The sequence below is a fragment of the Hyla sarda genome, chromosome 7 (genome assembly GCF_029499605.1).
Source record: "Hyla sarda isolate aHylSar1 chromosome 7, aHylSar1.hap1, whole genome shotgun sequence".
Classification (NCBI taxonomy): domain Eukaryota; kingdom Metazoa; phylum Chordata; class Amphibia; order Anura; family Hylidae; genus Hyla; species Hyla sarda.
Genome location: NC_079195.1, coordinates 131,409,377 through 131,436,650, shown reverse-complemented (window position 1 = coordinate 131,436,650; position 27,274 = coordinate 131,409,377). Strand labels below are relative to the sequence as shown.

General features: G+C 43.9%; 1 protein-coding gene across 3 annotated transcripts in view; it reads right to left on the bottom strand.

Annotated features, from left to right (window-relative positions):
* The window catches only part of LOC130282480 (microsomal triglyceride transfer protein large subunit-like), a 170,503-nt gene that overhangs the window by 78,951 nt on the left and 64,278 nt on the right, over window positions 1-27,274 (bottom strand). For all 3 annotated transcript variants that reach the window (XM_056530743.1, XM_056530745.1, XM_056530744.1), the window contains 2 exons: window positions 19,283-19,390; window positions 11,751-11,867 (listed from right to left, as the gene is read on the bottom strand). In XM_056530743.1, coding sequence (XP_056386718.1) covers window positions 11,751-11,867; window positions 19,283-19,390 — 225 coding nt within the window. The remainder of the gene's footprint in view (window positions 1-11,750; window positions 11,868-19,282; window positions 19,391-27,274) is intronic.

The following is a 27,274-nucleotide window of genomic DNA, read 5'->3' as shown; positions in this document are numbered from 1 at the left end:
GTCCTGAATAATGATGCTTCCTCCCTTATCCGCCGGTCTGATTATAATGTCCTTATTTTCCGTTAATGATCTGATGGCAGATTGTTCTTTTCTAGTAAAATTTGTTTTATTACTCCTACAGTTCTGTCAGCGGATATCACGGACCACCATATTTTCGAAGCTGAATGAGTCCGAGCATTCGCTATGGGGATGGAATGTAGATTTATTTTTCAAATTAGTGTGTTGGAGTTTGTCTACCATATTATCCGTGTGGGTGCTGATAGGATTTTTCATGAAAATTTTTTTGAGAGCCAGATTCCGCAAGAATTTTTTGACTCCAATAAACGCCTCAAATTTATTGAGCGTGCTACTGGTAGCAAATTTCAAGCCTTTCTGGAGTAATTTTAATTCATCCTTCCCTAATTCATGTTTACTCAAATTATACATTTTTTGGGTGGATATATTTTCCTGTTCTTCGTTATCTTCTTGCTGGTGTAAAACTCCCTGTTACGCCTAGCGCTCCGAGTCCCCGCTCCTCCCCGGAGCGCTCACGGCGTCTTTCTCCCTGCAGCTCCCCGGTCGGTCCCGCTGACCGGGAGCGCTGCACTGTCATGGCCGTTGGGGATGCGATTCGCACAGCGGGACGCGCCCGCTCGCGAATCGCATCCCAGGTCACTTACCTGTTCCCGTCCCCTGCTGTCATGTGCTGGCGCGCGCGGCTCCGCTCTCTAGGGCGCGCGCGCGCCAGCTCCCTGAGACTTAAAGGGCCAGTGCACCAATGATTGGTGCCTGGCCCAATTAGCTTAATTGGCTTCCACCTGGTCCCTGACTATATCTGACCTCCTCCCATGCACTCCCTTGCCGGATCTTGTTGCCCTTGTGCCTAGTGAAAGCGTTTTGTGTGTCTAAAGCCTGTGTACCAGAACTTCTGCTATCCACCCTGACTACGAACCTTGCCACCTGCCCCCGACCTTCTGCTACGTCCGACCTTGCTTCTGTCTACTCCCTTGTACCTCGCCTATCATCAGCAGCCAGAGAGGTGAGCCGTTGCTAGTGGATACGACCTGGTCACTACCGCCGCAGCAATCCCGACAGATCGCCCATCTAACCCACCAGCTGTCGGAAATGTCCACCATTGTGCACCAACTTCAGTCGCAACTTCAGCAGCAATCATCTCCTCCGCCAGCTCCTGCACCTCCTCCGCAGCGAGTGGCCACTCCTAGCCTCCGCCTGTCCTTGCCGGACAAATTTAATGGGGACTCTAAGTTTTGCCGTGGCTTCCTTTCGCAATGTTCCCTGCACATGGAGATTATGTCGGACCAGTTTCCTACTGAAAGGTCTAAGGTGGCTTTCGTAGTCAGCCTTCTGTCTGGAAAAGCTCTGTCATGGGCCACACCGCTCTGGGACCGCAATGACCCCGTCACTGCCTCTGTACACTCCTTCTTCTCGGAAATTCGAAGTGTCTTTGAGGAACCTGCCCGAGCCTCTTCTGCTGAGACTGCCCTGCTGAACCTGGTCCAGGGTAATTCTTCCGTTGGCGAGTACGCCATACAATTCCGTACTCTTGCTTCTGAACTATCCTGGAATAATGAGGCCCTCTGCGCGACCTTTAAAAAAGGCCTATCCAGCAACATTAAAGATGTTCTGGCCGCACGAGAAACTCCTGCTAACCTGCATGAACTCATTCATCTAGCCACTCGCATTGACATGCGTTTTTCTGAGAGACATCAAGAGCTCCGCCAGGAAAAAGACTTAGATCTCTGGACACCTCTCCCACAGTCTCCACTGCAATCTGCGCCTAGGCCTCCCGCCGAGGAAGCCATGCAAGTGGATCGGTCTCGCCTGACCCTGGAAGAGAGGAATCGCCGTAAGGAAGAGAATCTTTGTCTGTACTGTGCCAGTACCGAACATTTTTTGGTGGATTGCCCTATCCGTCCTCCACGTCTGGGAAACGCACGCTCGCACCCAGCTCTCGTGGGTGTGGCGTCTCTTGATGCTAAGTCGGCTTCTCCACGTCTCACGGTGCCTGTACGGATTTCTACTTCAGCCAGCTCTTCCCTCTCAGCCGTGGCCTGCCTGGACTCTGGTGCTTCTGGGAATTTTATTCGGGAGTCCTTGGTGAATAAATTCCGCATTCCGGTGACCCGTCTTGTCAAGCCACTCCACATTTCCGCGGTCAACGGAGCCAGGTTGGATTGCACCGTGCGTTACCGCACGGAGCCCCTCCTAATGTGCATCGGACCTCATCACGAGAAAATTGAATTTTTGGTCCTTCCCAATTGCACTTCCGAAATTCTCCTTGGACTACCCTGGCTTCTACACCATTCCCCAACCCTGGACTGGTCCACTGGGGAGATCAAGAGTTGGGGTCCCTCTTGTTCCAAAGACTACCTTAAACCGGTTCCCAGTACTCCCTGCCGTGACCCTGTGGTTCCCCCTGTATCCGGTCCCCCTAAGGTCGTTAGGGACTCTGCCTGCCACAGAAAATGCCTCTCCCCCCCTCCCAGTCCCTTCAGGCAAGCCTCTGTGTCCCCTCATGGCTCCCGTCCTTGTGTCTCCCTGCCCCGTGCCAAGCTTCACCCTCTGCCCTCCCTCCCCATTCCTACTCCTGCTGTACTGCCTGCCATTGAGGAAACCATCCATTCCTTTCCGGTGTCCTCATCCCAGGGGAGGCAGTCACCGGACAAAAAAAAGGGGAGACCTAAGGGGGGGGGGGTACTGTTACGCCTAGCGCTCCCCGGAGCGCTCACGGCGTCTTTCTCCCTGCAGCTCCCCGGTCGGTCCCGCTGACCGGGAGCGCTGCACTGTCATGGCCGTTGGGGATGCGATTCGCACAGCGGGACGCGCCCGCTCGCGAATCGCATCCCAGGTCACTTACCCGTTCCCGTCCCCTGCTGTCATGTGCTGGCGCGCGCGGCTCCGCTCTCTAGGGCGCGCGCGCGCCAGCTCCCTGAGACTTAAAGGGCCAGTGCACCAATGATTGGTGCCTGGCCCAATTAGCTTAATTGGCTTCCACCTGGTCCCTGACTATATCTGACCTCCTCCCATGCACTCCCTTGCCGGATCTTGTTGCCCTTGTGCCTAGTGAAAGCGTTTTGTGTGTCTAAAGCCTGTGTACCAGAACTTCTGCTATCCACCCTGACTACGAACCTTGCCACCTGCCCCCGACCTTCTGCTACGTCCGACCTTGCTTCTGTCTACTCCCTTGTACCTCGCCTATCATCAGCAGCCAGAGAGGTGAGCCGTTGCTAGTGGATACGACCTGGTCACTACCGCCGCAGCAAGACCATCCAGCTTTGCGGCGGGCTCTGGTGAAAACCAGTAGTGACTTAGAACCGGTCCACTAGCGCGGTCCTCGCCAATCCCTCTCTGGCACAGAGGATCCACTACCTGCTAGCCGGCATCGTGACACTCCCTCTAATGTCTGTCTCTCTTTTTGGAGAGTTTCCCCCCTCTTGAACCTCTTTTGTGGCCTTTTTTTCCCAGCCTTTGAAAAAACTCATAATTTGGAGTTTTCATTGCCTCTGTTTGTGACTTTCTCTGTGGAATATCTACCTTTGTTTTATTTTTATTGTAATTATTATTCTCTTTATTCTTCTTTTTCACCTCTTTTTGTTTTGTAAAGATTTTTGGTCTAACTACTCTCTCACATTCTGCTTCTTCTCCAATCATACCACCCCCCCACCCTCGATATTTGTTCCAGTGGTGTGTATCTGTTTGACACTGGAAGGGAATCCGATTGGATGGAGGTATTAGAGGGGTGTAATACAGGTATAACGTTTAGCTGGGCATTGAGGTGTGCTGAGGAATTTTGATCCACAAAAGTATCCCTAATCGATATATTATTAATAATTGCTCCCCCTTCTGATATTAATTGGGTTAAGGATGGTTGTGTCAGTGTAGTAGGTGTCTGACAGATGGTAATAGTTCCAAGGTCACATTCTTCCTGTGTAATGGAGGTTACAAATCGTCTACAGTACGTAGTTCCCCCTCATTTCCCGGTGAGGGGGGATTATAAAAATGGGAGTCATCCGGTACCTCATCCCTCATGAATTTGTTGCGTTTTTTCTTTATAATTTCCAGTTTTGTTCTAATCCTATGTTTTATATTTACTGATAAATGTATAATTTCCTGATGAAATTTATACGGTTGTAGTAGATCAAAAATATTTTTTATCTCTACCTTTGCTGCAAGTAGACTTAATTTTCTTTTTTCGATGATAAACATGACAGCCTGTCTAGAGAAGTCATGCATCATCTGATTCCATTCCTCTAAAGTATTCGGGTCCCCTAGATCTCCTGTAAGGTTTTTACTAATTTTTAACCCCTTAGGAATGATGTTCCAATTAAGATATTTCTCCAATGTGGCGATTTCCCATTGGTCCCGCATCTCTGAGAGTAGTAATCTTTCCAAGCGTTTCAGATTGTTAATAGCTTTTTCAATGTTTTCATCAAAACTCTCTTTTCTAGGTTTAATGATATTATCTTTTGATAGTTGAAAAAAATTCTGTATGTTAGTAATAAGATCTCTCCTATCTTCCCATAAATCCATCCTGCTGCTGGGTGATATGCCAAGATTAATAGTAAGACTTCAAAATATTAATATATATCACTAGCGCTGGAATGGTTTGATTCCGGCAGCCACAGTATTGCTGAGAGGGTCCTGGTGGCATCTCATAAAGGTCATAAAGGTACAAAGTGAGTAATAATATGTGGTTTTAGCGATACGGCGCACAGAACACTAAATGGTAGCAAGGACTTACTGAATATTAGGCAATCTGCCGTATCCTGGATGTGGAGGAAGTAGTATACGCTGGTTGAGAAAAGTTGAATGCTGAGAACTGGTCTCTATTCGGGCTACTATGCATGTATCCTGTGGTGAAGTTCAGCTGACTGCTTGTACTGGTCTATCGATTTGCAAGGTCGGACAGCGCTCCTTATGTGGGCTCCTCCGAATGGTATTGTGCGGTGAAGTTCAGCTGTCTGCTTGTACTGGTCTGTGGGTTTGCCAGGACAGACAGCGATCAGTATATGGACTCCTCCGAATGGTATCGTGGTCCGGTGTTCGCAATGAACAGGAGTAGTCCGTGATGGAGATAATACAGTCCGGAGATGGTAGCGGCTGCACACGCTGGGAGGATCGCTCCGGCCGGAAACGTCTCACCGGTGCGGTGCACGCAGAACAGCAAACGAGTTGCGGTAAAAATGGGGAAAACAACTCCCCCTCTGTTGGTAGAGAGTTGGGATTGGTAATTTTAAACAAAAATTCAAAACACACATCAACTGCAAATCAAAAATGTTTTTTATGGCATACTATGCCCGTGTGGTAAAACATATGTGGTTAGGACTAAACGTCTCCTATCCACCAGGATAGGAGAACATATATATAATATTGAAAGGAAGTATGTAGGACATCCATTATCCAAACACTACCTAGAGAAACATGATGCCTCCTTTAAGAACTCCAACTTTTTTGGTATTGAATTAGTCAAAAGACATTGGAGGGGGAGCGATCATTTGGCAGCTCTGTCTAGGGCAGAGACCCAGTGGATCTTTAATTTGAATTCAATGACACCGTTTGGCCTGAATACTGATTTGGAACTATTTGCTTTTTTATAGCTGCTAAATCCTTGATATTGAACTCTATGCATTTTTTTAATCGGTTGTTTCTATGTAATATTTTGTGTTTAGTGCATTTTTGCAACTGTTCATGTTTTCACTACTGTTCAGACAGCTTGATGTGTAACATGCGTTTTTGATGCGTTTTTTGCACCACTGTTCCCTACCCACTGCTATCATGAACCTCTTAATGTTATATCTGGAGAATAAATAGTGGGAGCTTTTTTGATTAACAACATATCTTTCCACCATGGATCTGCCTGGAATCTGGGATCTTGTGGGGTCCCAATGTTCCCAAGTAATATTGGGAACATCTGCGGATTAGTGGAATTTGTCCACATGCCGGATCATTGGAGAGCAGAGAATATAAAGAGGTATTGCCTGGGGGTACCACCCATCACTGAGGAAGAATAGCGTACTATCCGAAATGCATAGGATCTAATCTGGCCCCTGTGCCCTACGACACTAGTGACGTCACTTAGTAGTGCCCAGGCAATACCGCAACTCGTTTGCTGTTCAGCATGCGCCGCACCGGTGAGACGTTTCCGGTCGGAGCGATCCATCTCCGAACTATATTATCTCCATCACGGACTACTCCTGTTCATTGCGAACACCGGACCACGATACCATTCGGAGGAGTCCATATACTGATCGCTGTCTGTCCTGGCAAAACCACAGACCAGTACAAGCAGACAGCTGAACTTCAGTAGCCCGAAAAGAGACCAGTTCTCAGCATTCAACTTTTCTCTACCAGCGTATACTACTTCCTCCACATCCAGGATACGGCAGATTGCCTAATATTCAGTAAGTCCTTGCTACCATTTTGTGTTCTGTGCGCCGTATCGGTAAAACCGCATATTATTACTCACTTTGTACCTTTATGAGGAGCCACCAGGACCCTCTCAGCGATACTGTGGCTGCCGGAATCAAACCATTCCAGCGCTAGGGATATATATTTATATTTTTGAAGTCTTACTATTAATCTTGGCATATCACCCAGCAGCAGGATGGATTTATGGGAAGATAGGAGAGATCTTATTACTAACATACAGAATTTCTTTCAACTATCAAAAGATAATATCATTACACCTAGAAAAGAGAGTTTTGATGAAAACATTGAAAAAGCTATTAACAATCTGAAACGCTTTTGAAAGATTACTACTCTCAGAGATGCGGGACCTATGGGAAATCGCCACATTGGAGAAATATCTTAATTGGAACATCATTCCTAAGGGGTTAAAAATTAGTTAAAACCTTACAGGAGATCTAGGGGACCCGAATACTTTAGAGGAATGGAATCAGATGATGCATGACTTCTCTTGACAGGCTGTCATGCATCAAAATTCCTGAGCACACCTCAATACCCAGCTTAACGTTATACTTATATTACACCCCTCTAATACCTCCAACGAATCGGATTCCCTTCCAGTGTCAAACAGATACACACCACTGGAACAAATATCGGGGGGTAGTATGATTGGAGAAGAGGCAGAATGCGAGAGAGTAGTGAGACCAAAAATCTTTACAAAACAAAAAGAGGTGAAAAAGAAGAATAAAGAGAATAATAATTACAATAAAAATAAAACAAAGGTAGATATTCCACAGAGAAAGTCACAAACAGAGGCCATGAAAACTCCAAATTATGAATTTTTTCAAAGGCGGGGACAAAAGGCCACAGAAGAGGTTCAAGAGGGGGGAAACTCTCCAAAAAGAAGAGACAGACATTAGAGGGAGTTTTATACCAGCAAGAAGATAACGAAGAACAGGAAAAGATATCTACCCAAAAAATGTATAATTTGAGTAAACATGAATTAGGGAAGGATGAATTAAAATTACTCCAGAAAGGCTTGAAATTTGCTCCCAGTAGCACGCTCAATAAATTTGAGGCGTTTATTGGAGTCAAAAAATTCTTGCAGAATCTGGCTCTCAAAAAAATTTTCATGAAAAATCCTATCAGCACCCACACGGATAATATGGTAGACAAATTCCAACACACTAATTTGAAAAATAAATCTACATTCCATCCCCATAGCGAATACTCGGACTCATTCCGAGTCTTCGAAAATATGGTGGTCCGTGATATCCGCCGACAGAACTGTAGGAGTGATAAAACAAATTTAACTAAAAAAGAACAATCTGCCATTAGATCATTACAGGAAAATAAGGACATCATAATCAGATCGGCGGATAAGGGAGGAAGCATCATTATTCAGGACACACAGGATTATCATGCAGAAGCTGTACGATTATTACAGGATGAGAAAACTGTTCAGACAGCTTGATGTGTAACATGCGTTTTTGATGCGTTTTTTGCACCACTGTTCCCTACCCACTGCTATCATGAACCTATTAATGTTATATCTGGAGAATAAATAGTGGGAGCTTTTTTGATTAACAACATATCTTTCCACCATGGATCTGCCTGGAATCTGGGATCTTGTGGGGTCCCAATGTTCCCAAGTAATATTGGGAACATCTGCGGATTAGTGGAATTTGTCCATATGCCGGATCATTGGAGAGCAGAGAATATAAAAAAGTGTTGCCTGGGGGTACCACCCATCCCTGAGGAAGGATAGCGTACTATCCGAAATGCATAGGATCTAATCTGGCCCCTGTGCCCTACGACACTAGTGACGTCACTTAGTAGTGCCCAGGCAATACCGCAACTCATTTACTGTTCAGCGTGCTCCACACCGGTGAGACGTTTCCGGCCGGAGCGAACCTCCCGGCGTGTGCAGCCGCTACCATCTCCGGACTGCATTATCTCCATCACAGACTACTCCTGTTCATTGCGAACACCAGACCACGATACCATTCGGAGGAGTCAATATACTGATCGCTGTCTGTCCTGGCAAACCCACAGACCAGTACAAGCAGACAGCTGAACTTCACCGCACAATACCATTCGGAGGAGCCCACATACTGAGCGCTGTCCGTCCTTGCAAACCGATAGACCAGTACAAGCAGTCAGCTGAACTTCACCACAGGATACATGCATAGTAGCCCGAGACCAGAGACCAGTTCTCAGCATTCAACTTTTCTCACCCAACATATACTACTTCCTCCACATTCAGGATACGGCAGATTGCCTTATATTTAGTAAGTCCTTGCTACCATTTTGTGTTCTGTGTGCCGTATCGCTAAAACCACATATTATTACTAGATTTGTAAATTACTTCTATTTCAAAATCTTAATCCTTACAGCACTTATCAGCTGCTGTATGCTCCAGAGGAAGTTCTATTCTTTTTTGAATTTCTTTTCTGCCTGACCACAGTGCTCTCTGCTGACACCTCTGTCCATGTCAGGAACTATCCAGAGCAGGATTAAATCTCCATAGCAAGCTTCTCCTACTCTAGACAGTTCCTGACATGAACAGAGCTGTCAGCAGAGAGCAATGTGGACAGACAGAAAAGAAATTCAAAAAGAAAAGAACTTCCTGTGGAGCATACAGCAGCTGATAAGTACTGGAAGGATTACGATTTTTAAATAGAAGTAAGTTACAAATCTGTTTAACTTTCTGGCACCAGTTGATTTAAAAAAAAAGTTTTCCTTTAAATGAGATAACATAGTATTGACAAAATAAATGTAAGGACCCTGTTAACCTTGAACACTCCTAAATCATGATATGCCCACATATAGCATTTTTTTGTGGTTTTATTTATTTATTTTTGAACACAAAATCCATAATGAATACAAAATAATTTCATGTCATAAATGAAAACGGTAGTGGATGTTTGGCTTCAAGGGAACCCGGCTCACGGCGCTGATGGACCAGACAGGTAGGTATACTTAAAAGAGGAGTTATTGACCAGAATGCAACGCGTTTCGCTGCGCATGCGCAGCGAAACGCGTTGCATTCAGGTCAATAAATCCTCTTTTAAGTTTTCCTACCTATCTGGTCCATCAGCACTGTGAGCCAAATCCCCTTGAAGCCACACATCCACTACCGTTTATGTTCCGGAGGGCAGCAGACAATCTATCCTATACTTATTCCCATTGTTGTGTATGTGCCTACACAACCACCCAGGGTGAGCAGTTCGTTTACATAATTTTTCAGCTCTCTGGGTCATATTATTCTATGGAGCGCTTACTTCCTTGTCTCTATAAATGAAAATGACATGTATGGACATATCCTAAGGGCACAAAGCTGTATATTGCTCTTTGTAGGGAGTCATAATATCTGCATACTGAATCAGATAGAAAATAATGGCATGTTCCATTGGACTCCATGGGGAGATTTGTAAAACATGTGCAGAGGAAAAGTTGACCAATTGCTAATAGCCACCAATCAGATTGCCTCTTTTATTTTTCAGAGGTCTTTTATAAAAATGAAAGAAACAATCTGATTGGTTTCTATGGGCAACTAGACCACTCTTCCGCTACACAGGTTTTTGATAAATCTACACACGCACACATATACACACAAATACATATATGATTCAAGGAATAAATAAATAACTCAGTACTTTACATGCCCCAATAGAACCTGCAGACCAGTGTTTCCCAACCAGGGTGCCTCCAGCTGTTGGCATACTGGAAGCTGTAGTTTTGCAACAGCTGGAGGCATCATGGTCAGGAAACACTGTTGTGCATGAAGGCCTTGAAGCTTTGTACTAAGAGGCTATAGAATATAGACCCTACCTGCTGCTTGCAGACTCAAGCAATAATTATAAGTATAACTGTCCTACCAAATGACTGACCAACAGAGCTCCCTTTACTGGAACACATCAGCAATGTGAATGAGCCCTCAGATCCTTGATTGTTAATAAATTTCACCCATCAAAAGATCATTATGGTTGAATTTGTTCATTATTATCAACTAGCTGAGTACCTGGCGTTGCCCGGTTTTTGCTTTCTAATCCTTGTTGGGGAGGAAAATCAACAAAGGAGGAAGCTTTTGACTTCATATCCCATCCTCATATATTGTTGTCATATCCCAACCCCATATCCTGTCCTCATATCCCAACCTCCTATCTCGTCCTCCTATCCCGTCCTCCTATCCCATCCTCCTATCCCGTCCTCATATCCCATTCTCCTATCCCGTCCTCCTATCCCGACCTCCTATCCCGACCTCCTATCCCGTCCTCCCATCCCGACCTTCAAACCCGACCTCCTATCCCGTTCTCCTATCCCGTCCTCCTATCCCGTCCTCCTATCTCAACCTCCTATCCCGACCATCCCGTCCTCCTATCTCGATCTCCTATCTTGACCTCCCATCCCGTCCTCATATCCCGACCTGTAATATGTGTACCAGGTATTGAAATATCTCCAGCCGTACGGAGGTTATATGAGAACACACATTTCCCATTGATTTGCATGTGACGTTAAACAAAAACCCCGACCCTCACAAATGGGTCCTATATTTTAAGTGGACATATAAGTAACATGTGACCAAGTATTATCGAAATATCTCCAGCCGTTTGGAAGTTATGCAGTAACATATATTTCCCATAGACTTGTATGGAACTTTAAACATAAACCCCACCCCTGGCAAATGGGGGTGAGTAAGGGTTAAATCACCTATCCTATGTTTGTTGTTGACATATAACTAACATGTATACCAAGTTTCATGTTAATATCTTTAGCCGTTTGGAAGTTTTTGTGGAACATACATAAATACACACATGCACACATATTGAGTTTTATATACAGTGGTCCCTCAACATACGATGGTAATTTGTTCCAAACGACCCATCGTTTGTCGAATCCATCATATGTTGAGGGATTCATGCAATGTAAAAGTGCATTAAATACTCACCTGTCCCCGCCGCTCCGGACCGCGTCCTCACCACTCCCGATGGTCTCCCAGCGGCTCCCGATGGGTTCCCGCTGCTCCGGCGTCTTCTTCTGGGTCCTCCGGCGTCTTCTGCATCTTCACCGGGGTCCGGGACTCGCTTTTTGGTGACGTTATTATGTTGTTGCTCCGGGACGGCGTGCGCAGCTACGTAATTACGACGCCGGAAAGCGAGGCCCAGACCCCAAAGAGGACCCGGAGCAGCAGGGATAGGTAAGTGAACCTGCTGGGGCACATTACACTGCTATCCGACAGCAGTTTAAGCATTTTGCGCTGCCGGATGGCAGTTAATGCGATGGCCCCGCATGTCGGGGGGTTACTGTATATAGATTTGGCAGAAGAAATCACATGGTCTCACCTTATAATCTGATTCGTAACCAAATTGTGAGTTGATGCAGCTGTTTAAATCTTTAGTCTTGTTGATGAAATCCTTGGACACGTTATATGTTACTCGACATCTCCCTGAAACATCTTCCTAAAATAAATATATAGCATTAAAGTACAGCATAGACCAGTGGTCTTCAACCTGCGGACCTCCAGATGTTGCAAAATTACAACTCCCAGCAAGCCCGGACAGCCATCGGCTGTCCGGGCATGCTGGGTGTTGTAGTTTTGAAACATCTGGAGGTCCGCAGGTTGAAGACCACCGGCATAGACTATTATTGAATAATAAAGCAGAGGCTGTTGGGTATGTCTTGTGTATTCCATTTTTAGCTGATGTGACACACATGAATTGGCTGCCATCTTAAGGCTAGGTTTCCACTTGTATATTTTTTTGCAAAAAAACTAATAAAAATGTCCATTCTGCCGCATGGTTTTTTTTTGTGGAAAAAATGCTGCGGCCAGATGTTTGTTGCAAGTCAATGGCGAACTGCAAAATGTCATATCCACTTGGCGTTTTTCAGTTTGGCGTTTTTGCAATCCTTTTGGCGTTTTTCAGCTATTTTTGGCTCCTTGGCAGTTTTTCAAAAATGACCTTTTGTTGAGACTTTGGCGTTTTTTTTTTTAAAGAAAATCTTGGCGTTTTCCTCCCATAGAAGTCTATGTAAGTGAAAACAGCAAGAAAAACGCCATATGGGTTTTAACTTTGGCGTTTTTGCAGGCGGTTTTTATTCTTTTTTTGGACTTTGGTGATCCAAAAAAGGGATAAAGATACCTTTTTTTTTTTTATAAAAATTTCATGGGGTACCTTTAAAAAAAAAAAAAAAAAAGATACAATAGTGATGGAAAAAATTGTATTTAACGAAATTTCTATATTTTTTTTATAACAAAATTAGTATTATTTTTTAAACAGGGATCAATTCATGTAGGTGGGCAGGGAACTAAAAATGTAGCCGACAATATTAAAAATGTAGAAAGGGGCCATTTAATTGTAAAAATTATATATTTTAATAAATAAATTTTGTTAAACTTTTTATTAGTGATGTATTTTTATAATGTGTTTAATAGAGTGTGTTTAACTTTTTTCCCTTTTTTTTCCCTTTTTTTTCTTTATTTTTAAATTTTTTTTAAGTAGTACTACTACTCCCAGACGGTTCCAGGTGTCACTTATGACACCCGTTGCGATCCTCCTATATAATGTATAGATGAGGGCGGCCGGCTGCTCTTCTCTGTTATCCTGCACTAGGTTCTGCAATGTGAAGTTATTCACATCACAGATTTATATTTCCTGCAGAGAGCTGTGATTGGCCAAATGGTTCCAGCCAATCCCAACTCTCTGTGGGAAATATGAATAAATGTATATATACATCAGTGCAGGGGACCAGAGAAGAGCTGCCGGCTGCATCTATATATTATACAGGACGATCACAGCGGGTGTCAGGAGTGACATCTGCTATGATCTGTACTTTGCTGCAGGTACTACTGCTCCCAACATGGAGCACGCTCTGCTCCATGCTGGGAGCTGTATTACCTGCATTAATAGACAGATCGCAATGCGTGTCAGAAATGACACACGCTGCGATCTGTCTATAAGAACAGGTACTACAACTCCCAGCATAGAGCAGAGTGTGCTCCATGTTGGGAGCAGTAGTACCTGCAGTAAGGGACAGATAGCAGTGGATGTCACTCCTGACACCTGTTGTAATCATCCTGATGTGAATTTCGGGACTCAGCTGTGCTCATGGTTACAGAGCCGATAGAACAGCTGATGCTGAGCAGTAGATGTACGTCGTATATATACTGCCCAGCAAGAACTTATAGTGAGCCTGCAATGTATATACAGTATACACATTGCTGGCTCACTTAACCCCTTGCTGAGCTGTGCGCTATTTGCCAGCCCAGCAAGGAAAGAGTTAACTTACACTGCTGGACAGTGTACATTAACCCTTTGGGTGGTATACAGAATATACAGCTATCTATAGACAGCTGTATATAGTGTATACAGAAGAGGTGATCCCCTTACCTCCCTTGCTTCATGTCCCTGCCGGGGTCAGTGGTAAGTATGAGGCTCTGTTCACATTGTCTGTTTTATATAATGTGAACAGACCCTTCTGCCAGTGTCTTCCCAGACAGGAAGACTCCAGCTGTTGCTAAACTACAACTCCCAGCATGCCCAGACAGCATGCTGGGAGTTGTGGTTTTGCAACAATTGGAGGCTCCCTGTTTGGGGAGACATTTCATCATTGGTGTTCTTCCCAGCGGAGAGCGCTAAAAATGTCCTAACCCATTTTTTGTGTTTCTTTTTTCTTCTCGGTTCAGATCCGTGTAATGCAGAGGAGTCAGAGGATTATGGTGATGAACTAGATTTTTTTCTTTTAATAAAATGGTTAACGAGGGCTATGGGGAAGTGTTTCTTAAAATAAAACTATTTTTCCAATGTGTCATGTTTTTTTTTTATTGAATTTTCAGACTTAGTAGTGGAAGCCGTCTTATTGACGGAATCCATTACTAAGCTGGGGCTTAGCGTTAGCCCCAAAAACAGCTAGCGCTAACCCCCAATTATTACCCCGGTACCCACTGCCACAGGGGTGCTGGAAAGAGCAGGTACCAACAGGCCTGGAGTGTCAAAAATGGTGCTCCTGGGCCTATGCGTTAACACGCTGGTGTTATTTAGGCTGGGTAACATGAAGCTGTTGCTTCTTGGTTGGTATCTGGCTGAGAATAAAAATACGGGGAACCCAATGTGTTTTTTTTTTCAATACATAAATAAAATAAAAAAATGCATAGGGTTCCCCTTATTTTCAGTATCAGACAGATACCAACCAAGCAGCAACAGCCTAACGTTATCAGAGTGGGCGAGGACCATTGTTACTGGCCCTTCCCAGCCAAAATAACACCAGCCTGTTACCACCTAGGCCCAGGAGCACCATTTTTCACACTCCGGGTCTGTTGGTACTGGCTCTTCCAGCCACCCCTGTGGCGGTGGGTACCAGGGTAATAATTGGGGGTTAGTGCTAGCGTTTTTTGGGGCTAACGCTAAGCCTTGACTTAGTGATGGATTCCATCCATAAGACAGCTTCCACTACTAAGCCTGAAAATTCAATAAAAAAAAAAAAAAAAACGACACATTGGAAAAAAAATGTATTTAAAAAAACACACCCTCACAGCCCTTGTTAGCCATTTTATTAAAAGAAAAAAAATCTAGTTAATTGCCGTAATCCACCGAATCCGCCGCAATCCTCTGCATTCACCCATCTGAAATGAGAAGAAAAAAAGGTTAGGACATCTTTTGCGCTCTCCGCTGGTGAGAGCGCCCAAAATGCAATGTCTTCCCAAACAGAAATCCTCCTGCTGGGAGTTGTAATTTAGCAACAGCTGGAGTCTCCCTGTCTGGGAAGACACTGGCAGATGGGTCTGTTCACATTATACAAAACTTACAATGTGAACAGAGCCTCATACTTACCACTCTGCCTCCCGTCAGTAGCTCCGCCCCCTAATGACATAATCAATAGGGGGAGGGGCTTCACTGACCAGGCAGGGAGAGGGAGCTACGGGGGGTAAGGGGATCTCCTTTTCTGTATACACTATATACAGCTATCGATAGATAGCTGTAGTTCAGTAGAAGGGACCCAGCACTGGATGATCACTAGTGTGGTGCATGTACTCCACCCAATTGCCAAGTGTCAGATTAGATACACAGCTTCACCACGAGGAAACAGCACAAATCACTAGGTCCGGTTATAGTTCAGGCTTTTTATTTAATCAGAGCATAAACAAGCGCGACATTTCGGCTAACAAGCCGAAAAAGGTTTGTTAGCCGAAACGTTGCACTTTTTTATGCTCTGATTAAATAAAAAGCCTGCACTATGACAGGACCTAGTGATTGGTGCTGTTTCCTCATGGTGAAGCTGTATAGGTAGCTGTATATTCTGTATACTGCCCAAAGGGGCTATAGGAGCAGGGAGTCCTGTCAGTCTGGTGACAGGATTCCCGGCTCCTGTATAGTATACACGGTTACACTATGCACCCATGTATACTATACGGCCGGGGGAGGTGAGTTGTGATGCTGTACATCACTCTTCATCTCCTTACACTCTGTGGACTGGGTGCTCAGCATCCGACCCACAGAGTGGTACCCAGAAGACAGTGAAAAAACTGCCACAGGGGACAAATTTGGCTGTTTCCACACACCAGAAAAACTGCCAAAATGCAGGAAAAAGCTGTGGCAGTTTTTCTGACATTTTTTGCTGTAAAAAAAAAAAAAAAGTGAAATCCTAGCCTGATTCATAATATTTTTTGCTTTCATGCAGTGACAGCTGTTTTTTAAGAGACATGATACCCATGTCTACATGCTTTTTTGTCTACATGCTTCTTAAGGACTCAGCCCATTTTGACTTTATGGACCTGGACAATTTCATTTTTGCACTTTTGTTTTTTACTCCTCCCCTTCTAAAAATCATAACACTTTCAATTTAGCACCTACAGATCCATATAAGTGCTTGTTTTTGGTAGTCACCAATTGTACTTTGTAATGACATCACTTATTTTATTACAAAATTTGCGGCAAAACAAAAAACAATTGGGGTTAAATTTAATAAAAACACACCATTTTGTAACTTTTGGGGGCTTCCGTTTTTTACTCTAATCAATGAAGTGACCAAAAATGCACAACTTGGGACTTAGGTATTTTTTTTATGTGTATGCCATTTACTGTGCGGTTTAACTAACATTACATTTTAATAGTTCGGACATTTACGCACGCGGTTGGTGATACCCCATATGTTTATGTTTTTTATTACATTATTTTAAAACTGGGAAATGGTGGAGGATTCAAACTTTTATTAGGGGTGGGGGGCTTATTCACATTTTTTTACTTTTTTTTTTTTACACTTTTAACTTTTTCATTTATATACCATGCAATCTTCTGAGACAGGTAAGGGCCCTTCAGCTAATCAGGACATCGCGGTTTCACCACCATGGTCCCGAACAGCTCCGCTGAGCTGCTGGGATTGTTTCACTCAACTCTTGAGCATGCTTCAAACCCCAGTAGACAGGACCAAGGCATCACCAAATAAAACTTTTAATATATTGTTCTTAGGTAATTATAAGACACTTTGCTGTTTACTTGCTGTTAAAATTCTCAACCTTTATATGTTTTTAATTTCATTGAAATAATGGCCACTAGGTGGCTCTGTTCCCTGCCACAAGTCAAATAGTTAGTTTGGTCTCCTCCCGGCCTGGCAGGAGAGCAAACTCAGGAAGTGTGTGCGGGGCATGGTGAGGCACAGCTCTCTCAGGCGTCAGTGATGTCGCACCTGTTAAGGAACGCCCACTTTCTCCTGCCGGGAGCTCACACAATGTGAGTGAGAGGAAAGGTATGATACAGAGCTTTTTAAAGCTCGGAAATATTTTTTAAGGGCTGGAGGGGGGAAGGAAAAGTTAGGAAATATAATCTGAGTTACTTTAGAAAATATGGTTTGCTGAGAAGTACTCTTTAAAAATGTTTAAAATTACGCTATTCTGAAGACCCTATAACTTTTTTTTCTTTTTCCATATACAGATCTGTATGAAGGCTCATTTTTGCTATCTGTAGTTTTTTATCAGTATCACTTTTGTATATATGTGGCTTTTTACTTTTTCTTTCATATTTTTCTAGAAATTGATATGACCAAAAATCAGCAGTTTTGGACTTTGGTTTCTTTTTAAATTTAAAGGGGTACCCCAGCCCTGAGACATCTTATCCCCTATCCAAAGGATAGGGGATAAGATGTCTCACCGCGGGGGTCCCGCCGCTGGGGACCCCCGCAATCTTGTATTCGCCACCCACCTGTTTGAGCTGCATGCTGCAGCGCCAGCTCACAAACAGCCGGGTGGCGACCACGGGGCCGGAATATTGTGACGCTCCCATACGACGTCGCCCCCGCTATGCAAGTCTATGGAAGGGGGCATTACGGTATATTACTGCTGTCACGCCTCCTCCCATAGACTTGCATAGCGGGGGGTGACGTCACACGGGGGCAGAGTCGTGACGTCACGATACTCCGGCACCGTGGTCGTCACCCGGCTGTTTTTGTGCTGGCACCGCAGCGTGCAGCTCAAACAGGTGGGTGGAGAATACAAGACTGCGGGGTCCTGTCCTTTGGATAGGAGAAAAGGTGTCTCGGGGCAGGAGTACCCCTTTAAGCTGTACACCGCACATCATAAACAATATATTTTAATAGTTAATAGTTTGGACATTTTGCATGTGGTGATACCAATTATGTTTCTTAATTTATTTATTTGTTATCCTTTATTTTGTAAAATGGGAAAAATGGGAGATTTAAATTTTGATTTGGGGAGGGGCTTCTTCATATATAAAAAAAAAATACTCTTTATTAAAAAAATGTCCATAGGACATAGGGACTACTACTTAGGCATAGCACTGATTAGTATAATCAGCAATTTACTTGTATAGTCTGCCTATATAGGCCGTTAAGGGCCTTGATAAATGAGACCCTTGAATTTTTGCTTTTATAGTAGCATAAGGCTGCAACATAGCAAAATGTGAAAAAAGTGAAAGGGCCTTAAATATTTCCAAACACATTGGCCCTGATTTACTAAGAGTGAAGTGTAGTTTTCCCAACAAGTATTTTTATTTATAATTTACAATTTTTTTCCCTTAATTTTGCACTTATCTCTACTTTTTGCTTCTTTTACAACTGCTCTGAGCTGTCAGGTTTTTTACAGCTCAAATCCACCACATTTTATGTGGGAAAGTTAATAAATATGTTGGGATTTTTTTTTTTTATGTCGGGGAAATGCCCCTTTTTGGCAGTTTCCCAGTGTCCACACCCTTTTTTCAGGTTTTCTGAGTGAAAGGGAGAGTTTGTCAGGTTGGTTGGATTTTTTGGTTGCAAATTCTGGCACACAGGATCCCAGGAGATAGAGGATACGTTTTGTTATACTGCATAACTCATAGGGGTAGATTTATCAAAAATTGTCCAGTGGAAAAGTTGCTGAGTTGCCCATAGCAACCAATCAGATAATTTCTTTCATTTTTGAAAAGTCCTGTGAAAAATGAAAGAAGCGATCTGATTGGTTGCTATGGACAACTCACAACTTTTCCTCTAGACAAGTTTTGATTAATCTCCCCCATGCAGTTTATTCTGTGCACCAGGAATCACTGCTCCGGCCGTGTGTTGACCAGGTACATTTGAAAGTGTCAATTGGGTTTTTACTATTCTTTTTCAAGTCTTTATATTTGCCAGGTTTATGGACTGGTTGCTGCTCAGCTAACATAACTTTACTCATGGGGCAATTGTAGTCCCCAAAGACAAACATCTAAAATGAGAAAAATGTTCAAAAGATGTGTTACCAAGAGTTCACCAGAAATATAAGAAGCACATCTATATTTCCATAGTAAAGTTTGTAAAAAAAATATTTTAAAAAATTGGTTACAGAAATTAAAAAAAGAAAACATTTTCCATTTGTATGGAGACTAATACATCTCTACTTAATATTGTCACTTACCTCAAAATGAGTCCCAGATAATGGTTGAAATTGAAAGAGACTGACAAGTCCTCTTTTTATATCTAGCACTAGGCTGTTATTTTTACCGGTACTGTACATGCCTATAACCTGTAAAGTAAACAGATGGTACACTACTATTAATGCAATGCCTAGTAAAATTGATCTTAGAGTTTGATTCAAAATGATGTCAAAAGTGTACAGTATGATACCATTGTTTACGTGTACAGTATGATGTCATTGTTTAGGTGTATAGTATAATTACATTGTTTAGGTGTACAGTATAATGGCACTGTTTAAGTGTACAGTATGATGACATTGTTTAGCTGTATATTATGATGGCACTGTTTAGGTGTACAGTATAATAAAATTGGTTAGGTGTAGAGTATTATGGCACTATTTAGGTGTAGAGTATGATGCCATTGTTTAGGTATACAGTATGATACCATTGTTTACGTGTACAGTATGATGTCATTGTTTAGGTGTATAGTATAATTACATTGTTTAGGTGTACAGTATAATGGCACTGTTTAGGTGTACAGTATGATGACATTGTTTAGCTGTATATTATGATGGCACTGTTTAGGTGTACAGTATAATAAAATTGGTTAGGTGTAGAGTATTATGGCACTATTTAGGTGTAGAGTATGATGCCATTGTTTAGGTATACAGTATGATACCATTGTTTACATGTACAGTATGATGTCATTGTTTAGGTGTATAGTATAATTACATTGTTTAGGTGTACAGTATAATGGCACTGTTTAGGTGTACAGTATGATGACATTGTTTAGCTGTATATTATGATGGCACTGTTTAGGTGTACAGTATAATAAAATTGGTTAGGTGTAGAGTATTATGGCACTATTTAGGTGTAGAGTATGATGCCATTGTTTAGGTATACAGTATGATAGCATTGTTTACGTGTACAGTATGATGTCATTGTTTAGGTGTATAGTATAATTACATTGTTTAGGTGTACAGTATAATGGCACTGTTTAGGTGTACAGTATGATGACATTGTTTAGCTGTATATTATGATGGCACTGTTTAGGTGTACAGTATAATAAAATTGGTTAGCTGTAGAGTATTACGGCACTATTTAGGTGTAGAGTATGATGCCATTGTTTAGGTATACAGTATGATAGCATTCATTAGGTGAGCAGTATGATAGCAGTCTTTAGATGTACAGTATGATACTATTGTTTAAGTGTACAGTATGTCAGTGTTTAGAGGTACAGTATGATGACTTTGTTTAGGTGTACGTTATGATGGCAAGATTTAGGTGTACAGTATAATGTGAGTGTTTAGGTGTAGAGTATGATTGCTGTTTTCAGCTGTACAGTATGATGGCAGAGTTGAACTGTACAGTATGAAACCATAGTTTAGGTGTACAGTATGATGCAGTTGTATAGATGTACAGTATGATGGCATTTTAGGTATACAGTATAATGCAATTGTTTGGGTGTACAGCATTATAACCTTGTTTAAATGTACAGTATTTTGGCAGTGTTTAGGTGTGCAGTATAATGCCATTGTTTAGGGGTACAGTATGATGCCAATGTTTAGGTGTACGATATGATGGCAGGGTCTAGGTATACAGTATTGTTACACTGCTTAGATATTTAGATATACAGTGCTGGTATTTTAGGTACAAAGTACAGTATTATTACACTGTTTAGATTTACAGTATATTTTAGGTATACCGTATGATGTCATTGTTTAGGTGTACAGTAAGATGGCATTTTTAGTTAAACAATATGATGCCATTGCTTAGGTCAACAGTATGATGCCATTGTTTAGGTTTACAGTATGATGGAATTGTAAGGTGTACATTATATTTAAACTGTTTAGGTGTGCAGTATGAAGCAATTGTTTAGGTGTACAGAATTTATGACACAGTTTTGGTTTACAGTAGAATGGCATTGTTTAGGTGTAGAGTATGATGCCATTGTTTAGGTGAGCAATATGATAGCAGTATTTAGCTGTACAGTATGGTGCCAATTAGAGATGAGCAAATTTTAGAAAAATCCGATTTGGCCGATTTGCCGAATTTCCCCCAAAATTTGGTTCCGTCCGAATTTATTTGCAGCAAATCTGTATTACAAATGGCTATTTCTGGCCTACAGAGAGCCTCAATAGGGGCGTAGAACACTTTGCCTTGCTGTAACACGCATAGGGTGTGTGCTGGGTTAGTGAAATAATACTGTTATTCAGTATGACATGCAGTTTAGAGGCGTCGCTATTAGAATCACTGTTGCAGAGCGGCACAATGACAGAGCCTGGAGGTGGCATCAGTATGAGGAGACCATATAGTGCCTGAATGACACAGCGTGGAGGTGGCGGCAGCATGAGGAGACCATATAGTGGCTGAATGACACAGCCAGGAGGTGATGGAAGCATGAGGAGACCATATAGTTGCAGAATGAGATAGTCTGGAGGTGGCAGCAGCAATAGAACATATAGTGGCAGAATGAGACAGCCTGGAGCTTGCATCAGAATGAGGAGAACATACGATGGCAGTATGAGAGAGCCTGGAGTAAGCATCAGCAGCATCAGGAGTCCTGAAAGTGACCCGGTGACATAGTGACCCGGTGACATAGTGGGGCGGTGGGTGGCAATACCAATACCTGGTGACGAAGGTGGGTGAATAAAGGAGAACTTGGCATCAGATGTGTGGCATGAGGTGGGTGGCAGAATCAGAATAGTAGCTGAGGCAGGTAGGCAGAAGAAAACAGTCTCTTTTGTAAAAGTGTTCGTGTGCACAAGTAAGTATTGAGGATATGCATTACGTAAAACTTAACTTTTAATAATAATTTTAGGATAAAATGTAGGTACCTAAATTTTTTTTTTTTAATCAAACAAAAGGAAAGGTGTGCAAAAAACGCCATGTGCCACCTACTCCACCAAATATTGATGTTATGCAAAGACCTCTAAAAGGCAGAAGGGAACAACGTATGGTTCATTGTAACTGGTGGGGGTAAAAACTTCCCCTTTAAGGCCCTACTCTCGCATTATTAATTTCCTTGTTGGCAAGTAATACTCGCCCTAAAAAGGGCGTCCCACACAGTAACCTCTCCCTATTTTCACCTAAAAACCCTGTGAAATGGCAGTATTTGTAGGTGGAAATAGGGAGAGGTTCCTGTGTGAGGCTGCCCTTTTTAGGGCGAGTAACCCATGCCAAGAAGGAAATTAATAATCTGAGAGTAGGGCCTTACAGGGGAAGTTTTTACCCCCACCTTTTAGAGGTCCTTGCATCACATAAATACTTGGTGGTGTAGGTGGCACATGGTGTTTTTTGCACACCTTTCCCTTTGTTTGATTAAAAAAAATTTGAGTACATATATTTTATCCTAAGAAAAGTTAAGTTTTAGCTAATGCATATCCTCAATACTGACTTGTGGTCTGATGCAGAGGAATGTCTGTTACTGGAGAGCAGCACCTTAAATATGTTTGCAATATCCATATTTTTTAAGTGTTTGTGTGGCACTATGGTCCATCTACTCTGATGCCTAAGGCATTGGTGGGTGGAAATCCTGGATGATCCATGCCTGATTCATCTTCACAAAGGTCAGTCTCTCCACAATTTCTGTGGACAGACGAGTTCTCCTTGGGGTTACTATAGCCCCCGCTGCACTAAACACCCGCTCTGGCTGGACAGCTTTTCCAGGGCAAAGTCTGCTAGTTGTGGCCACAAATCAAGTTTGGCTGCCCAGAAATCCATCAGATCTTCAAGGTGTGTTGGCATGGTCATGTCAAGGTATGCCACTACCACGTGGTTCAGGTCCTCCTCCAGGTCTACCTGCTGCTGATGAGTTGCTTCACTATGCGAGTGAAGAAAGCTACTTATCAGCGACTGTAGACTCAGGCTGCTGCTGATAGAGCTGGTACTGCTCCTGCCACCCCACACCTCCCCAGCAGCCATGGTGTGAGTGCATAGGCCACTAACCCCCCCCCCCAGGTCAGACCTGCGAGAGGATGGACAGTGGCGCAGATAGTAGGTCAGTTTGTCCTCCCTCTCAGTGGGTGTAAAAAAAGGCCCCCACTTTGTGCCGGTAGAGAGGGTCCAATAAGGTGGAGAGCCAGAAGTCATCCTGCTGCTGAGTGGTGACAATTCGACAGTCACTAAGCAAGCACGTGAGCATGCATCGTGCCATTTGTGCAAGTGACTCGGAGAGACTCATTGCCTCCATGTCAACTGCATACTGCCACGGTGTGTCTGGGTCCTCTGTCTCGCCTTCCTCATAACCCTCTAGCTTCTCTGGATGCTCCTGCTCCTCCTCTCCTGTCAGATGACTAGAAAAACCAAACATCTCACGAAACATAAACTGTGCTCCACTGTGCTCCCTACTCCTCCCCCTCCAGTTCAGCCCCCACAGGGCACATGTGGCCGTGAGATGTAGGTGCCACTTCATCAGTGCCCTGTCCAGCCATCGTTTCCAACAAGTATTGTAGTAAATGAAGCAGTGGAATGACGTCATTCATCCCATAATCCTGGAAACTGACTAATAAGGTGGCTTCATCAAAGGGCCTGAGCAAACGGCAGGTGTCACATATGAGCTGCCACTGGTTGACATTGAAGTTACACAGGGGAGTCCCCCTATACGCTTGGATCATCAAGAAATCGGTGATGGCTTTCCTCTGTTTGTATACTCTGTCCAACATATGGAGGGTGGAATTCCAACGTGTGTAGAAGTCACAAATCAGACTATGTTGGGGGATACCGTTCTGACGCTGAAGCTCAAGGAGGGTGTGCTTTGCAGTGTACGAGTGGCTGAAGTGCATGCACAGTTTCCTTCCCATTGTTAGGATGTCTTGCAGATGGGGGAACAGTTCAGGAACAGATTGACAACCAGATAAACACGTGTGCCATGCAGGGTGCTTGCCTCAGGCTTCCTTGTCACAGCGCAGACAAGATGTTCTTCCTGTTGTCGGCCACCATGGTTCCCATTGCCAGTTTTCGTGGAGTAAGCCATGATTCAATTTCTTGATGAATGACTTTTAGCAGTTCCTCCTCTGTGTGACTACGTTCGCCAAGGCAAATCATGTGAAGAACAACGTGACACCGCGGTGCCCTGCACACATGGTATGCTGTAGGCGCACTGAGAATTGTCTGTGCAGTGGAAACTGAGGACATGCTGGAGGATGAGGAAGCGGGTTCGTACACTGTCACAGGAGCAATAGCCTGAGAGCGTGGAGGCGGGAGCAGCGTGACTTGTCCAAGTTGCTGTTGTGGCTGTGCAGGAATCACATTCACCCAGTGGGCCATAAAGGACATGTATTGTCCTTGACCATAGTTACAGCTCCACACATCAGCGCTGCCGTGCACTTTGGTACACACTGACAGGCTCAAGGACTGGCCCACCTTTTGTTCCACAAAATTGTACAGGGCTGTTACTGCCTTCTTTGTAAAGAAATTACAGGTTGGGACTCTCCCCCTAGGCTCGGCACAAACCATTAGTTCTCTGAAAGGTGCAGAGTCCACCACTTGAAAAGGGAGAGACTGCAGCACCAGCAACTTGGACAGGAGCACATTCAGCTTCTGCGCCATTGGATGAGTGGGTGCATACTGTTGTCTTTTGGACATGGCTCCACCGAACGATTGCTGGCGGAATGACTGACTCGAAGTAGGAGGAGCATGAGCATCTGTAGTGACAGAAGGAGGGTATGACACACAACTAACTCCCTTTGGCTGAGGTGGTGGAGCCTAGGCTGGCTGAAACAGGGTCACTGGGTGTCACTGGGTGATGCAGCAGGTTGGACCACCACATCGGAGCCATGGTTCTCCCAGGCTGCTGTATGGTGACGCTGCATATGTTGACCCAGGGCCATGGTGCCAACATTGGGACCCTGGCCATGCATCACCTTTTACCAAAACATCTTGCATGTGGCCAGGTTAACATCCTCCGGATGCTTGATGAAAAACTGCCACACTGCCGAGTAGCTAATTTTCCCACCAACAGTCCGCACTGATTGACTGCTACTGCCGCCGACTCCAGGAACCCCTGTTCCACTACCTCCCGGAAAGGTAGGCTGCCGTGAAGTAGGTGGTCAACCTGGGCACGTTTGGCTCCAGACTTTCCACTTATGCCACCATGCTGACTGCCAACCATGCTACCGCCTTGCTGGCTCAGCTGCTGCCTCATGGGCAACCTGCAACCCTCTTCTCCTGATAAGTGAGATCGACTTCATCATCATCGATTTGTGTCTGCACGTCACTGATGTCCTCCTCAGGTTCCTCAACAGGCTCTACTTCAGGAGCCTGAACGCTCGCAACACAGCCTCCCATGCCACTCTCCTCCACTTCTGGGTTGGGCAGTAGCTGCTGACTGTCTTCTAGTAGATCGTCCACACTAAATAGTGGAGCTGAACCCACAGCATAAGATACTTGTGTAGGGGAGGGGAACACCATAGGACAGAGGCAATGGGAGGACAGGGACTGCTCCCCGGCCATGCCAACTGAAAGTTGTGTCTGAGGAACCAACCAACTGTTGACAGGGGGTGTCAGATCTCACTTGTGATAAAGTGGATGACTGTGTTAACCAATCAATGATGACAGATGGGTTGCTGGTTGAGACACGACCGCTAGCTGATACCTGGAGCTCAGGCCTCTTGCTGTGACTTCTGCTGCCACTAGCCCCTAGTCTGCTGACGTCTGTCTGATGAATTTAGGCCTCTGCCACTCCTTTGTGCATGTCCTGGCACTTCTCTGCCTGACATACTTAGTGCGTATATGAGGGGAGTACAATACGCTTCACTACACTTAAAACAGTATTTGTCTACAACACAAGCAGGTGTGTACTTTTGGCTGGCCTTTTGCAGTATCTAGGCCCTTAAGACTTTAACAGGAACAAAATGGTACACCACTTAGATGTATGCACAGGTTACACTTAATAGAGGTACAATACGCTTTAAGTGCTCTGCTCACCCTTACTGGCTGGCTACTATTAGCTTTTCAGTTGTTGTACACACCAGTGCTGCTGCACACAGTCGCTGTGTACTTCACCCAAAATTGCACTTTCTCACTCCCTTCCCTATCAGTGCTTCCAGGCTGGATTTGGGCTTGAGGTGAATCGCTGCTGTAAAAATGATTTTCTGTGCAACACACACTGCTCTCTGTCTCTCTCTCTGCAATGAAACGCTGATGTGACTGGGAGGTGAATCGCTGCTGTAAAAATGCTTTTCTGTGCAACACACATTGCTGTCTGTCCCCCTCTCTGTAATTGAACGCTGATGTAACTGGCCGCAAGATGGCTGCCAATTATATAGGGCTGTGACATCACAGGGGTGACTGGCTGCTGATAGGCTGCATGCTGCATGTGATTCAGGGTCATCCAGCTGATCTTTGTTCCCGCCTTCCCAGGATTCCTTGCCCCATGTCCTCACATATGGATACGCTATTTTAGATGCCCTGGAGCCAGGACCGCACTAAATGGAGTTTAATGAAGCGATTTTTCCTGAAATTCATAACAAAATTCGGATTTGGCAGATTTGATTCGCTCATCCCTAATGCCAATGTTTAGGGGTTAAGTATGATGACTATGTTTAGGTGTATGTTATGATGGCAAGAATTAGGTGTACAGTATGATGGCAGTGTTCAGGTTTACAACATGATGCTATTGTTTAGGTGTACAGTATTATGCCACTGTTTAGGAAAACAATATGATGGCAAGGTTAGGGTGTACAGTATTATGACATTGTTTACGTGTACAGTATGATGACATTGTTTATGTGTACGGTATGTGGACATTGTTCAGGTGTAGGGTATGATGACATTGTTTACGTGTACAGTATGATGACATTGTTTATGTGTACGGTATGTGGACATTGTTCAGGTGTAGGGTATGATGACATTGTTTACGTGTACAGTATGATGACATTGTTTATGTGTACGGTATGTGGACATTGTTCAGGTGTAGGGTATGATGACATTGTTTACGTGTACAGTATGATGACATTGTTTATGTGTACGGTATGATGGCAGTGTTCCGGTGT